Below are 17075 nucleotides of genomic sequence, written 5' to 3'. Positions count from 1 at the left end.
ATTTATCCCTCCAGTGTGGTTGCAAGGGGGAACTCTTCAGCTTAGAATAACTGCTTGTCATGTTGGCCAAATCTGATAAATTGTGGTTGATTAGAGCATTGGAAATATGGATTGCGGGTTATGAGGCTGGTTTTTTAAAACAAACAAACCAACAAACCATGGTTACGATTAACCATTGGATGACAAGCTAAGCTGCGGTTAAAATCAGAAGGGAACATTTCTGACCTCCTCACTCCACATCAGAGGAGAAGAGGAGAGCACACACGCCCAAGGCTTGCTGCTACTTCGTCTCATCATGCTCAACTGCTTTAGTATGACACCTGCTTTAATGTGATGTCTGAACTGGACTGGGTGACTGGATATTCTATTTACAGTTGCCAATAATATTGTTTTGACTTACAACCCTAATGGAATAACACAGCGCAGGATGAATTATGCTCTTTTTAAACGTAATGGCAAAGTCATCCAACACGCACATTCTATACTCACAGACATGCTTTGTTTGCAGTTACAGGGAAAATACATGGTTGTGCCTTTCCTAACATTACTTGAAGTGAATGAAGTGTAAGACAAATAAGATGCTAGAAATTCAAACAGGCATAGATTTGCAAAAGCGGGGGGGGGGGGGATGATGATATTTGAACATTAAATTTGATTCATTTTTCTCTTGATACGTTGTTGGGAAGATATACACTTGAAATAGGATCTAGGAGTCTTGGTTGACCACAAACTTGACATGAGCCAACAGTGTGACGCGGCAGCTAAAAAAGCCAATGCAATTCTGGGCTGCATCAATAGGAGTATAGCATCTAGATCAAGGGAAGTAATAGTGCCACTGTATTCTGCTCTGGTCAGACCTCACCTGGAGTACTGTGTCCAGTTCTGGGCACCACAGTTCAAGAAGGACACTGACGATGCCTTATGAGGAACGGCTAAGGGAGCTGGGCATGTTTAGCCTGGAGAAGAGGAGGTTAAGGGGTGATATGATAGCCATGTTCAAATATATAAAAGGATGTCACATAGAGGAGGGAGAAAGGTTGTTTTCTGCTGCTCCAGAGAAGCGGACACAGAGCAATGGATCCAAACTACAAGAAAGAAGATTCCACCTAAACATTAGGAAAAACTTCCTGACAGTAAGAGCTGTTTGACAGTGGAATTTGCTGCCAAGGAGTGTGGCGGAGTCTCCTTCTTTGGAGGTCTTTAAGCAGAGGCTTGACAACCATATGTCAGGAGTGCTCTGATGGTGTTTCCTGCTTGGCAGGGGGTTGGACTCGATGGCCCTTGTGGTCTCTTCCAACTCTATGATTCTATGATTCTATGAAATAGTACAATTAAGTGCTTAGTAGTATGAGTGAAAATTATGCCCACAAGCATTTAAAGAAATGTTAAGTTTGGTCACATACACTTTTAAGCCAAAGTTTAATTACTTCCACATATGTTCACACATGCACAATGGAATTAGCTTGTCTGAAACTGGGAAAGCAATGAACATAATAATAATGACCATCATTAATTTGGCTGTCTTTTCCAATCAAAGCAAGTCATGCAATCTAGATGTGTGACACAAATTCCACAAGTATGAGGCAGTGTGATAATTAAATGCACTCAAATGAAAAATAAAAGGATCCTTTAAACAATTTTTAGTGACTGTCTATATAGGGACAGCCTGTGTGAATTCTCCATCTGCTGCAGGAAAAACCTGAGTCACTTTTCTGAACTAAAATGTTATTTAATTTTTTGGGGGGGTTGCTTATAGGTCTCTCATGATTTTGCAATCAACTTTAATGAAGACAACCCAGAATGTGCAGGTAATCATTTTGTTACGGCAAAGAGACTGATGTGTCTGATGTAACATATATTTGGCTATAGACCGTGTGATTTTTGTGCCTGTTAATTGTTTGCATTATCTTCTGAGAAATAATAGGACATGCTATGTGAGTCACGGAGACACAGTTATAGTTGTTAGATTCCTTCTAGTGAAAGAGTGGGAGGGGTTAATGGTTTTTTTTATAAAAAAAATTACTAATAATTATATAAGTTGTGTGTCTTGTTCCTCTATTTGATCCTTTTACATGGTCTTGTACACATTCTGGTATTTTATGCATTGTGACTTGCTGTTCTTTTTATTGATTATAGTTTAGTAATTATTTGTTGTAATTGCTAAGAGTGAATTTCTGTGTAATTATCATTTGCTGGTATTTCATTTTATCATGTTCTAGTATATTATACTGGATTATTGAATATTGCTTTATTTGATATAAGTTGTTAATTTTAAGGTTAGGTTTTTATTTTGACTTTTTTTTGTATGGGATCAGATTGTTCGATGGCGTGTGATCTTTGTTGTATATTCTGATGTTTCTTCAGCTTGTAAACCGCCTTGTGTATAGTAATATATAAAGGTGGTATGCAAATTAAAAGTGAAATGAAATGAAATGGAAATCCCCTCTTTCCACTATGATTTAATCTTCCTTTTGATCAGCTAGTGCAGGGAATGGCCATATGGCGAATGCACTCTCATTGGCCTTCCACAGGGTCCCTTCCACCTCAGTGAAATTATCCTGGAAAGAAACATTTAATTGGAGCCAGTATTATAGGTTGCAGCGTATGCTTGGGTGCAATGTATGGTGCCCCACAACAACGTCTCTAGTTTACAAATGTACCCACTGGTCCAAAAAAGTTGGGGAACCTCTGAACCAGTTAGCTAAGGGGAAATAGCTTGTTGTCTAAAACTCAATTTAAACAGATAAAATGAGGCAGTGCCACATGTAGAAAAGGCTGCAGATTGTGGCACCTTCATCTCTAGCTGGTGTCAGGCTTCGGGGAATCGGCTTGCTCCCCCTTGGCCGTAAATGAACAGATCAAGCAAAAGGAAATTCTTGCCAGTTAGTTTCTTTAATAAACACAGCGAGGGACAAAAGAAAGCGTCTACCCAGGATGGCGGTGCTCCCAATTAAGGGTCACTCCCCCTTCCGTCCCTATTAATCTACGTCAGTCCTACGTCTTGTAATCTGAGTTTGTAGCCTCTGTGCTTTCTATTCTAATGCTTTCTGAGCTCTCCATAACTTTGGAGAAGGGGGGATGAATACTATCCAGAGACTGTGAATCTGTTAACTCTCTCCCTTCTAGTGTTTCTTCTCCTAGCTGTTCCCCATCCGGTATTTCCCAGCTTCTCCTTTCTGAATTGTGCCCCTTCTCAAACCACTGTTCTAAATCTATCCTGTCCTCCTGCTCCTGGGAAGATTCAGGATCAGGAGGAGGGGGTGGCTCCCACCATTCCACCTCAGCATGGTCCCTGACATCTGGGGAACAACCAGTGTCTGAAAACCCAGAGAGCCACTACCAAGGCAATGTAGTCTTAGGATGGGGGTCCCTAGTCTTCCAGATTCCCATCAATCCCAGTGAGCATGGTCAGTGGTCAGGGATGATGGTAACTGGAGCCCCATGACATTTGGGGTACCCCAGGTCTCCCCTAATCCTGGTGCGCAGCAGACAATACTGAACTAAATAGGCCAATGGTCTGACATGATATAAAACATGGGTGGCGTTTTAAATATGAGTCACCTTGCCATGCTAGCCAGGTTGGATATGAACATTTTAAATTAATTACGCAAACGGTGGACAAATATTTTAATAGGATTCCAGATATGTTTTTTCAGATATCCCCCGATATAACAAATATGGATCTTTAGAAAAGGCACAGTCTGTTGCACTCTGGTTCACTGCAAGTAAACATTTGACTATAAGCAGCAAGAGAGAAAGTTAATATCATCTAATCATTCAAATCTACAGGGCTGAAGGAGTGGACATCCCCTAGTGCCCAGATCTTAAGACCTCTATGGTATAGAAAACTAATGCATCCTGCAAAGTGTTTTAATATCATCCAGGGTGGTTAATATCTGCAAAATGCACCGTTTAAATGCTGCTGGCGAGGAGAAAAGCTGGCTCATGAATTATATATTACATAACATCTGAAAGAGGTCAGGTCAGCAGGGGAGAGAGAGAGGCTTTGAGCAAACCTTTCAGAGCCACAGCTGCGCAGAATAAATTGGCAGGATAGTGAAAGTGAAATGGCATGAATCACTCAAAAGAAACTTTTTGTGGGGAGGAAGAAATGAGGGGCTCTCTCTACGGAATTGTTGCCCCAAATATATTTTGCTCAATGATTGATCGTGACGTTATCTGCTGTTCTTTCCCCCCTTTTAATGTAAGGGATCCAAGGAGTGGTCGAAGCGTATCAGAACTGCCTGCCTAAGCTCCAGCTCTATGGGCCTACAAACATTGCTCCCATCATTCAGAAGGTGGCTAAATCAGCCTCAGAAGAAACCAACAGTAAGGAGGCATCGGTGAGAATCACAGAGGACTGGCAAGCTAAACTAGACCTTGGGCGTTGGCTGCATCCTCAAGAATGCATAACAGATTAATTGCCCATGAACACACTCTGACAACCCGTGTGTACTTGCTATCCTAGGGATGGTAAAGGGATGGGTTTCCCCTACTTTTTCAATGCACGTTTGGAGGGTTCATTTTAGTTGGGGCACTTGGTCTGGAACCAAGAAGTGATGGGGATGGGGGAAGAAGGAAGCCGTTTCCACTTAATTCAGTGAGTATGGAATAGTGTGCTCTTGTGTCTGTTAGTAACCAAACAATTAAACCCCTGTGTTGCAAACAATTATCAATAATATCCAAGGCAACACAATGACCAAGTACAACAATGCAATATCAATATAAACTCTTTATATAGTCTATACGGAACATTGAACAAAATGAGAAATCAAATAAACAGAAATCTTATAAATCTCTGAAAGTCACTAGATGTGCACTCTTGATGGATTCTCTTGAAAACATAGAAACCAAATAAACATAAGTCTTATAAGTCTCTGAAAGTCTTTGTAGACTATGCAAGTCTCTGAAAGAAGCAATGTGTCCGATTCTTATCTGATGAAAACAAGCCATAAAGCTTTGTTTTATGACGTCCGACGCTTCCGAAGTGGTCCGCAAACAGACGTAGTGAACAGTGATTCCGGATATACCCACTGTTTCGTAGAATTCCTCTTCAGCACAGCAGAAGGATACGGAAATGCTTCATAAACTGCAAATGAATTATTGAAACAATAACAGTTTCTTATCTGATGAAAAAGGCTTGCATTGTTGTACTTGGTCATCGTGTTGCCTTGTGTATGTAAGGCAGAAACAGTGCCTTTTCATTATATGAGGCACAATAGTATTAATAAATATACATGTATTTTCATAGAATCAGATAGATAGCTGTGTTCATACAACCTCTGCAGCCTGTAATGCATCTATGGTCCAGTTCCGTTCATTTGGTCTACAGAGCTCCAGCTAAAGGATGGACAACCTGTTTGTTCAGCATTCATCCCGATTTGCTTGCACAAATATGTTGGAATATGTCTGTCCTTTTTTACTGACCATTTGTTCTGATTTGTTTAAGAGACCGTGCAACAACAATGAGCGTTTGTACTGCATTCATTCTGATTTTCTTGGGGGCTGTTGGCATATCTTCCTGCCGAACTTTCCTTCATCCTACACTTTCCAGGGCATTTCCATGTCACTTTCCTAACTGCAAAAAGCCCATTAAAAAAACAACAACTAGGATAACATAGCAGCATAGCTGTCAACTTACAGATTTGAAAATAAGGGACCAGCAGCCTCAAAAATAAGGGATCAGCAACCAAAATAAGGGATTTTCTGGGCACAGGTATGTTCAACTTTGGCCCCTCCGAGCCAAAGGCAGAAAGCCCAGCCAGCAGCCAAACAAAGCCTCAAGCGGTGGTTCCCATAGCGCAGCAACCCGGCAAAGGGGATGCAGCAAGGGAAACCACCGTCACCTCTCCACTGGGAAGCGCTGAGCAAAAGCGAGTCCCCAGGCAACACGGCCGATTTGATCGGCACAAGGCATGCAAGCTCCACCCCCCCCCCAGTCGTTCTTAGACTCCTTATTGGAAGAGCAACGCAGCCAAGCAACACAGTTGGAGCCTCCCTCCTCCCTGGCCGGCAGGGAGGGAGGGAGAGGAGCTGCTTCCTTTGAAACCCGGGAAATTTAAGGGACATCATCAATAAGGGACAGCAGCGGGACACGGCGCTGGGATAAGGGACTTTCCCGCCAAATAAGGGACGGTTGACAGCTATGCATAGCAGTTTAACATCCTCTTCAGTTGCACAATCCAACTTTTTGGTATGTGCTTCAGCCCCTTCCACAAAGGAGTGATAACCTGGAGGCCACAATCCCCACTGAAACCTTTTCCATTGACATCATTCCTTTTGCTTTCAGTGAAAGTTAGTTATGACTACCTTTAGATGGAACAGGGCTATGGCCTATAATTTCTACCACCTTTACAATAGTTCATACCGCCTTGTTTAGGAACTAGATTGGTCATCCAGGTGACCATCAGTCCATCAGGGAAAATCAATCACAACCATTCATACCCCTGGCATCTTGCCTTGTTGCAAATCCCCCATTACTATTCAAATTATACGCAGCATATGCTTGTGTACATAAAAGGCATATTTAAATAAAAATAGCATACAGAATGCATTGCAGTGGGATAAATTGCTTGCAAAAACGTGTATCTTTGGCAAAACTGCAGATTAAAATGCTGGTGAATTTTCACAAGGACTTAAAGAAAAAAATCACAAACTGATAGGAAAATGTGCAAAATTCAAATTAAAATTAGAAAAATAAGAAACAAAGAGAAACAGAAATTGAGAGATTCACCCATCCCCAGTAGGTGAAAAGCATAGTTTATGTAGAGTTTAACTTATTTTAAAAATTTGAGCTCTTCCACCACTTATTAATAGCATAATAAAAAAACCACATAATTCCCAGGGAGAAGTGCCAGGGAATCTGTGCATCATTGATTTAGTAAGCCAAATAGTTGCTGGAAATGGATTGGAATACTGACTTTCTTTTTCAACCCTTCTATAGCAATATTTCATCTTGTTGATTCTGACGGATGGCGTCATCACAGACATGGCCGATACACGCGAAGCCATTGTCCATGCCTCCCATCTCCCCATGTCGGTCATTATAGTTGGAGTAGGAAATGCTGATTTCAGTGACATGCAGATGCTGGATGGGGACGATGGGATCCTGAGATCGCCCAAGGGAGAGCCTGTTCTTCGCGACATCGTTCAGTTTGTACCATTCAGAAACTTCAAACATGTAAGATTAATTTTCGCTGTGTTCTCTTTTGGAATGTGTTGTTTCTTAGTACAGGGACTGTAAAATTGATGAGCCTCAACCCCTGTTTTCACAACTAAGGATCAAACAGTGCAGGTTTTCAAAAATGCAAATTGTGTCAGTTGGTGGTGGGAAGACTGATAATTAATAGTATTAGAGCAGGTGTAGAGGGGGAATCTAATCCTTTCTTTCTCTGCTGCAGTCTTGAGGAAAATCCCTCTTCCTAAGCTAGTATTTGCTTGGGGCGAGGAGAGGAATCCTCCATTGGGAGGTATCCCCCAATTTCTTTTAGAACACTGCCTGGCCTGAAATTATATTATGAAGCCTCATGTATTTGTTGGATTTGGGAATGGATAAAATTAAAAAATACAGATTTATTAGATTTGGAAGGGATTGATTTTATAATCCTCCATTGGGAGGTATCCCCCAATGTCTTTTAGAACATAAATCATATGGGTGTTTGTGAGCGGAGCCAGTAGTAAAATTTGGGGCAGAGAGTCTAATAATATGGGAACTAATTGCAAGGCTCTGTCTGCCCATCCTCGAGAGGCTAAGGAGTAAACCCTACACAAATCCATAGTGGAGTCCCTAAGATGGTTAGATGGCATCTTGTACACCTCCTTCCTGTAACTCCTGCAGCCAAACTGGAGCCAAATGTATTGCTCTGTTTTCCTTTGGACCACATCAGCAAGGCTGAGAGTGAGGTCTTATCATCTGGGCAGCCCAGGACCTCCATACACACTGCCCAGAGAGGTCACATAGGTGCTGCCAACACAGCAAAAACAACACAGGAGGCAGCAGTTGCATGTTACCTGTCTCTGCAGCCACAGCAGGAGCTGTGATTCTCCAGCAGTTTGACTCCGCCCCTGGAGGTGCACTCCATTCCCTCTACTTGTGAAATTGTCACAAGCCCATAAAACAAGTGCATATCTTTCCAACTTTCTACTAACAGTGCAATCCTGTGCATATTGAATTGGAACTAAGTAGACACCATCAAGATCAGTGGACTTAGGAATAAGTCCCACTTAACTCAATGGTACTTACTTCTGAGTAGACAAGGATTGTGGTGCTAGCGATGCAGGAAAATAGCCCTGCTGTACCAAACAGAAGTGCTCAGATATCCTGACTACAGCAGGTTTTCAGCTGGGAAAACCTGATTTCCTTTCTTCCTTGGATGTTTTTTAAAGGGACAGAACCTGGAGGATGTTCTGAGGTATCAAGCCAGTTCTAAGATTTAATAATTAACAGTCCCACTCACCACTGATTGCTGAGTTCTCTAGCCAAGTAATATATACAAAAAAGCATATCCTAGAGTAAAGTGTACGTGAAAACACGTATATAAGTGGAAATAACGTGGAAATATGCATAATTTTGGTGAACACTGCTTGCAAAAAATGTGTGTATTGGACAAAATTGTATACAAAATATTTGTATTAAGAGAATTGTGCACTAAAATACTAATGAATTTTTATGCAGACTTTTTTTTAAAAAAAAAGCTGATGTGGAAAGGCAGAGAACCAGTTCGCCCACACCTACATCTGCAGTAGTTTCTTTGTCAAGTTTCAGTTTAAAGTTCGTATTTATTAGACAAATATATTAGATATTAACAACCTTACTAGGCCACCTATGAAACAACAGCTTTAACAAGCCATATCTTGGAAATTCTCATATATTACTCTCCTGCTCCTGTCACTAATTATTGGATGCAGTTTTCCTTGGTAAAAAGAATTGAAATGAGACTGATTTATGAGTTGGTACTACTATATCTGCTTTCAGTTTATTGAAAATATGCTTCCGGGCAAAACCAGTTTCACCTTACTTGGACAGAGTTTCAGTTATCCCCAGCTGAATGGCTGAAATTGCAGGTGCCAATCTGATTGGACTAAAACTGCAATATTCCTGCTAACTGAATTACTTAAGTGTGGTGTGATCAAGTGATTTTAGGCTAAGCTGCGGTGATGTACGAAAACAGCGTCCTAATCGTAAGAGTGAACCTGCCTTCCTGACCCCTAGTGCCTTTCAGATATTGTTGCATTTCATTTCCCATCAGTCCCAGCCAACAGTCATGGATGATTGGAGTTTTATAGTCGAGCAGTATCTGAAGGCAAAGGGACGCGGGTGGTGCTGTGGGTTAAACCACGGAGCCTAGGGCTTGCCGATCAGAAGGTCGACGGTTCGAATCCCCGCAACGGGGTGAGCTCCCGTTGCTTGGTCCCTGCTCCTGCCAACCTAGCAATTCAAAAGCACGTCAAAGTGCAAGCAGATAAATAGGTACTGCTCCGGCGGGAAGGCAAACGGTGTTTCCGTGCGCTGCTCTGGTTCGCCAGAAACGGCTTAGTCCTGCTGGCCACATGACCCGGAAGCTGTACGCCGGCTCCCTCGGCCAATAAAGCGAGATGAGCGCCGCAACCCCAGAGTCGGCCACGACTGGACCTAATGGTCAGAGGTCCCTTTGCCTTTACCTTTTTAGTAGCTGAAGGCAGGAGAGCCGTTCAGTGGTTTTAGAACTCTGCTTGTGAAGTAGACAGCTAAGATTCTCCACCTCAGCATCTGTGCACTGAAATTAGCTGCTCCAAATAGGTCAAGGATGGCCATTACAATGAGCTTTTAATCTGGCAGAACAAGACAGATGCTTGGGAGCTCCTTCAAGGCTCCCATCTTCCTACAGAACTGCACAGGAGCGAGACAGTGAGCGAGTGAGAGGAGTCGTGCCCCTCATTAAGCTCCAGCTTGAGAAGATAAATGCCATTATCATCTTGCTAGGTTGTAGCTGGGGATTCAGCCGTAGAAAAGGTATTGCCAGATAGCGCTGCCCCGGCAGGCAGGGTCCTCTGTCACGCGGCGCTGAAGTTTGCCACGTTGGCATTGAGCAACTCTCATCCCAGAAAGAAAGTAACTGTTGTCGCCATGAAGAATTCACCTTTTAAAGACTGCTAGATTTCTAGGCTATACTGTTAATCCCATCGAATCAAAAGGAGGTTCAAGCAGGATTTACCTCTGCAAATTTCTTTTGAACCGAAGTGTGCGTTTGCATATGTATGAATGAAATAAAAACGCAGATCTAACGTTCATTGTGCACAGTTGTTTCATTTTGTATTGTATTTTCAACTTTAAATTTGAATACTTTAAAAATAAGTGAATAGAGGGGCAGCAAACTTATACCCACTCACCTGGGAGCATGTTCCAATGAACTCAGTTGAGGCTTACTTTTGAGTAGGCTCACCTAGGCTTGTACATGTGTTAATCTTGTTTATTCAGCATACTATGAATTTTATGTGTGTGTTCCATCATATGTGTTTATACTATTAGCAGGACTTCCAGAGTTTATGCAAAAATCCAGGATCTACCGTAGATTCCAGCGTATTAGGCGACTGGGCGTATTAGACGACCCCCCAAATTGACAGTAAACTAAAAGGCAAACATTTTTTAATATTAAAAAAAGCTTACTGTGACAATGCAAACTTAATGACTCAAAATTTGGATAATGCATAAAAATTGTTACAAAAACCAAATCAGCCACTAAGGTGAACTTAAAGCATAAATATTGAACATTCCACAGGGATGTAGACTTCAAGAACAATAAACCACAACAAATACATTAAACCGAATGCTATATATTTCAGAAATGTTACCAAATGCATGCATATAGGTAACAGAATGATAACAGATAAGAGTAGACTACAGGAAGTATTTGATGTTTCTCCTGCTAGCAGAAATGCAGTTCGTTTTCCACGTTAATCAAAAATATAAGCAGGTGGAGTGTACTGCAAAATAGAAGCTCGGTAAAAAATCATTTAATGCTCCAAGGACCCAAATACTTCAATAGAACTATAAGGCCTTTGCATGCCATAGTGATGATTGGGGCAATAATACCCAAAGTTGCTTAGTCTCCACAAACAGCTGACCAGATGGATGCCAAATGACTTGTGTGCTTTACCCCATCTTAGTGTGATTACACAAAGCAAATGACAACATAGCCTTACCTACATCAGAGGCCTTGATGTTGTTGTAGACAAGTTAGCCCCATATGCATAGGGGGGAAAACTGGGCAGCCTTGTCAAAGCCTTGTATTTGCAGCATTAATCATATGCTCACGGGTGTTTGGCTAGACTGAGGTGGAATAACCTGCATCTTAAAGGCCAGCATAGTTGTGCTGATCACAACCCTGTTGGTTATGGGGTTATGTGTGTGGAATGGGCACGTTTTAGGTAGAAGTGTGTTAACAACTGTTATTTTCTGCCATTTCCTGCAGGCATCTCCAGCTGCGTTAGCAAAAAGTGTTTTGGCTGAAGTTCCAAACCAAGTGGTGGACTATTACAATGGGAAAGCGATTAAACCAAAATGTATGTCAGAGTATGAGTCTTCCAGGACAGTAGCTCCATGACCTTCCCTGGACACTTTTACAGAGTTCAGATATGCTACTACTTACAGTTACTGTACTTAAATGAAAATAGCACGTTTTGGTGATTTTTAACTCAAATAATTTTTTTTGCATGTGTAGCCTAAAGGCTTGCCGGTAAAGGTTAAAGCAATTGTATTGTTGAAGACTTTTTATGAAAACAAAAACAAAAACAAAATTATAACTCTTTACATTACAGCATGTCGCCTTGAAATGAAAAAAAAGTTATCTGTATCTGTTTTTTATACAGGTTTGTTGAAATTTTGCTAAATTTCTTATTATCTTTACACTGTAAAGCATTTTGAAACATTTATTGGAAGTTGATAGCCAAAACGTATTTGGGTTTATCTGCTATGATATGAAAAGGTTTTGGGTTTTTTTTCAAAATGGCAGATGCATGGACTGTATTTTGCATGTTCCAAAATAAAAACAACACAGTTTTGCAGTTGTTGTGTTTATTTATTTCTTGCCACAAAGCTGCCTGCTGAAAAATTCTCATCGACTCTTCCATTCTTCAAATAATAACAAATTTTTTTGAAAATCACACCAGAACATTCTAGGAGATTTACTTCCAAGCATGAATCTAAGATGTCTGTAACAAACATGACAACAGCTTGTAAAAGATGTGCTCAAAAACAGTCAATATTATGAAAGTTCGGGGACTGTGTAGAAAGTCCCAGAGATGCACACAATTTGTGTAACAGCAGGAGACTGTAGCAGCTGCAATATGTCTTAACTGGCCAGTAGGCTTGCATGCCATGTCATGTTTAAAAATAGCCATGGCTAGCTGTTACAGGATTTTGGTGGACTATGTTTCGGACACATCTGATCATGTTTGTAACATTAACATTTTGTTTGTTTCTTTACATTCATGCACAATGGCCAGTTTTGTGTAGACACTATGGAACCTAAACTGCATGGCTTTAACACAGCAGATCACTGAAAGGCTGATTATTACACAGGCTGCCTGTGGTTCTGAAGGCCCAAAACTAGGAGGATTTGAACCATAGAATTGTAGAGTCGGAAAGGACCATGAGGGTCATCTAGTCCAACCCCCAGCAATGCAGGAATCTTGTGCCCGACATGGGGCTCAAACCCACAACCCTGAGATTAAGAGTCTCATGGTTTACCAGCTGAGCTATCTCAGCAGGTGGAAAACAATGCACAAAAGGGTGTAAGGAAATTACTTATTCAAAAAATTATTTTAAAATCTCCCAGAAGTCCATTTATGTGTTACCCTCTGCATTCCTCCTCAGGCCAACTAAATAATTTCCAACTTACTGCAAAGAAAGTTGTGCCCAACCAAATTTTAGAAGGGTGGTTTCCCCCCTTATTATATAGCTCAGGAATGGGCAACATTTTTTTTGTTCCCAAACTTGACCCAACTGTCAAAACCCCTTGTACTTTGCAAGTCTCGCCATCCTCCCTTTTTAAGCCCCTGATCTCGGATCGCAAAGCCAAGCAGGATTAAACCCTGTCCATCTTTGCTGATGCACACACGTTATTTTAACAACAGGCTTGCTACCCTGTGTCATCTCCAGGACAGGGTGTGACTCCTGCATGTTGTGCAACGATGGCTTGCAAGGTGGAGTAAGGAAGGGAAGAAAGCAATTACCCCAGGTCTCCGGCAAGGTGTTCTGAGTACTGTCAGTATGTTACTCTGCCTCTAATTTAAGCCACTCTTAATTCGACTGCCACTCGAGGTCTGAGTCCATTGATTCTAGCTGACGCGCAGGCCACCTGCATTATTGTTGAAAAATAATTTCCTCAATCACATCGACTCTCCCAAATGCAGCGGCTTTCAGGCTCCCACCACTTAGTCCTCACTTCTCTCTACCAGCTTCCAGAGAAAATATAGTTTAGTCTCTTTAAAAACAATGGAGATTTCTGTGTGCCATTTGTAGCTTCTCCATGAGCTACTGAGGAAGAGTTTGGATCTGTCATTTTTGGCCTCCGTTTCCTAAGCTGTACATCCGAGGAGCAACAAGCAGACTTCTGCCCAGTTCCACCGCATTCTTACCTTTTTATACCACAAATGGGTTTTCGTTAATAGTAAGAAGAACGTGAAAGGTTATCTGCCTAGCCAAGGTTTTTCTAAAATATAATCAAGTTGCGTGAAAGGAGGCTGCATTTGAGTTGGTATTTAGGACAAGAAGTTACCTACTAGATGAGCCGGTAAGAACGCGTGAACACAAGGCTGAGCATCCCAAATTCCACCTAAGGTCCTGGACTTTCGTTTTTGATGGCACATGTCAGCAGTTTTCAGCACAATACGCCTCACTCATCATGTTTGGAACAAACTCTCTGGGGCTGAAGTCGCATAATGGCAGGTTCTGCATGTGTGCCGTGACACAGGAGTCCTTTCCACATCAATCCTTGCCCCCATGGTTCGTTCTTTCTTTCCCCCTAGTTGCAGATCAGAATTTAATCTCATGAATAAGATGCTATGTGATATGTCAAAAGTATATTGTCTTTCCACTCTGGACACAAAAGACTTCCCAGATTGAAGTTGTTTATTTCCTTGACATCTGAGGGGAGGGCGTTCCACAGGGTGGGCGCCACTACCAAGAAGGCCCTCCCATCAGAGTATGGAGATCTCCAAGGCTCTTTCTTAAAAGCAAGACTAAGGGCGCTGGAGGAAGCTGCAAAAATGCCTGAAGAGATGTGCGCGAGTTTGCACCGGGCTGGAATCAAACTAGAAAGCCGTTGTCTGTTCCCCAGAGTGAAAGAGGGGCACTCACTGCTAAGATACTTTATGGTGCAGAAACAAAATTAAGTAATAACATACCCTCCAACATCAATCCAATTCCATATTCCTATTCCTTACCCTTGAACATGTCTCAGATGAAAATAGGGACGTCCTAAGGAAAAGCGGGACATTCTGGGATCAAATCAGAGATGGCTTCTGTAAATCTGGGATTGTCCCTGGGAAACAGGGACACTTGGGGGGGGTGTAATAAGTGACAGATATACACCCAAATGCCTTTTCTTTCTGGACAGCAGGAAAAAAATGAACACCTCTCCTCAAACCTGTTCTTGGAGCTGGTGGTGGCATGTTGAGTAGTGGGCAGCATGGTGGGCAGAGGATGTTCACCCGACTTCCTGACAGCTGAGTTGCTGCTGCTTACCAGGAAGAAGATGAAATGGGGCAAGGTGGGCATGGCACAAACCCACCAGCAGAGCAATTCAACTCCCCTGTGCTGCTGGTGCATTTGCACCACACTGACCTCTGCAGCACACCTTCCCTTCTATTTCAGTAAGCAGCAGCAACCCAGCTGTCAGGAGGCTGAGTCACCCGCTGTTCCTCTGTTCACTGCTTCAGTTCATTACCTATATTCTGGATCTTGAGGCATGAGGGCACCTGCAGACCGTGCGTATTTTACAGGAGCATACCCTGTAATTCAAGCGCATATCAGGAAATTTAGGTTTGCACAATTAGAGCAAATCAAAGAGCTCTGTCACTCCAGTGCGAAAATCCACTTTTAAAAAGAAGCAGTTTGGGAAGGTGACGGAGAAATGAACCGAAAAGCATAGAACAAATGATTAATGGGAGCATGTAGAATAAACATATCGAAAGTAAATCAGGATGAATGCAGGATAAATGCTCGTTGTCATATAACCTCCCTGCAAACAAGTCAGTACAAATGGTCAATACAGATTAAATGCAATCTCTGTGTAAGCTTTTAGCCAGGAAATCAGGATGAGTGCTGAATAAACAGGATGTCTAGAAGAGACCTGAATTAAGGCAACCCTGAAAATTTATTCTGAATTGGATTTGAAAGTATCTGCATAACTGAGCTTTTGAGTGACAGAAGAGGGAGTTCGGGGTTGTTTGTGTGTGTGTGTGTGTGTGTGTGTGTGTGTGTGTGTTAGGATTTCAACATTACAATGGTACATTTGTGCCAAGGGCTGTAGATTTGCTTCAAAATGTATTGAGAGACCTGTCCTGAGCAGCCTAATGGCAGAGCAGTCTTAAGTGAAATCTAGCAAAAGATGTGATAGGAGATTCCCCCTCCCTCCCCTTGTGGCTTATATCTGCATATTTTACCATTCTTACCCTCACCCAAACCTTTAATATCTTACTGAATTGAGTCATTCCATCTAGTACAATGAATTTCAAATCTGACTTTAAAACCCTGCGTGCCACAGTCCATTAAGCTTTGAACACACTGTCTCGCTTCATCTCATACATTACTTACATTCACTTACACGGCTGCCTTTTATGTTAAAATCTCTTGTCGCAATCTGATTGCTGATTGCTACACCATACAACTTCCCCTGCACTTCAGCATCACAAAGAAAGACCTTAGTCTTACATGGGAAGCTGCCGTATACCAAGTCACAACACTGGACCATTGTGCTCAGTATTATCTCTACTTGGTCCATCAACAGCTCTTCTGGGTTTCAGCCAGAAGGTCTTTCCCATCCCTACATGGGCTGAGATTCAACCTTGGAGGTTTGGGATTCTCCGTCCTGGAGATGTGGCCTTTTCCTAAAGGAAAAGAAGCGCAGCATATACCTTCAAACTAGAAGATCAGTTGTCTCCTAATTCAGAACAATTTCGTTTTGAGAAGACAAGGCATCCATTGTGGCTTCTCTTCCATGGATTGAAATCTCTGCCAAACTGGACATTCATATGACCATTGAGCAAGCTTTTTAGATAAGTCCACAACAGTTCCTGGGACGCGGGTGGTGCTGTGGGTTAAACCACAGACCCTAGGACTTGCCGATCAGAAGGTCGGCGGTTCGAATCCCCGCGACGGAGTGAGCTCCCGTTGCTCGGTCCCTGCTCCTGCCAACCTAGCAGTTCAAAAGCATGTAAAAAAAGTGCAAGTAGATAAATAGGTACCGCTCCGGTGGGAAGGTAAACGGCGTTTCCGTGCGCTGCTCTGGTTCGCCAGAAGCAGCTTAGTCATGCTGGCCACATGACCCGGAAGCTGTACATCGGCTCCCTCAGCCAATAAAGCGAGAGGAGTGCCACAACCCCAGAGTCGGCCACGACTGGACCTAATGGTCAGGGGTCCCTTTACCTTTACAACAGTTTCTGTTCTCTGGAATTTGGAGATCTTTACAAGCCCACCTGCCCACACTAACCTATTCTAGTTATTCATGACTTAAAAGGTGTATGGGGCATATTTGGTCAAGCTTCTTTGCCTGGGTGAAATTCTTAGGTCCACAGTGGGCACTGCTGGTTTACGAGGTAGAGGCCAGAGGACGACACCAGTAAAAAACAACAATAATGGAGATGGTGTCTGTAAATTCCTGGCATCAGACTGACACCATGTTATTTCTATTCCTGATGGTACATTGTGGGAATCTGCTGTAAAACACTTTGAGAGCCTATTGAGGCTACAAAACAGGATATCCATACTCATGAATATATAAGTGAATATTTTCTAGGGGTGAAGGGGTTTGTTGCTCCTCTGCTTTAGGTTCATCCCCTCCTGAATTCCAGTTTGGGTTGCTCACTTGTTGGAG

At 42.3% G+C, this 17075-nt stretch overlaps 1 protein-coding gene across 4 annotated transcripts in view; it reads left to right on the top strand.

Moving 5' to 3' along the window:
* The window catches only part of CPNE4 (copine 4), a 199116-nt gene extending 187074 nt beyond the window's left edge, over window positions 1-12042 (top strand). For all 4 annotated transcript variants that reach the window (XM_080974819.1, XM_080974816.1, XM_080974817.1 and 1 more), the window contains 4 exons: window positions 1757-1808; window positions 4210-4343; window positions 6944-7180; window positions 11451-12042. In XM_080974819.1, coding sequence (XP_080830945.1) covers window positions 1757-1808; window positions 4210-4343; window positions 6944-7180; window positions 11451-11582 — 555 coding nt within the window. In that variant the 3' untranslated portion in view covers window positions 11583-12042. The remainder of the gene's footprint in view (window positions 1-1756; window positions 1809-4209; window positions 4344-6943; window positions 7181-11450) is intronic.
* Window positions 12043-17075: the final 5033 nt, after the last annotated feature.

The sequence above is a fragment of the Podarcis pityusensis genome (assembly GCF_964106645.2).
Source record: "Podarcis pityusensis genome assembly, chromosome: 12".
Classification (NCBI taxonomy): Eukaryota; Metazoa; Chordata; class Lepidosauria; order Squamata; family Lacertidae; genus Podarcis; species Podarcis pityusensis.
Note: the sequence above shows the minus strand (reverse complement) of the source record. Positions and strands in the feature narration are given on the sequence as shown.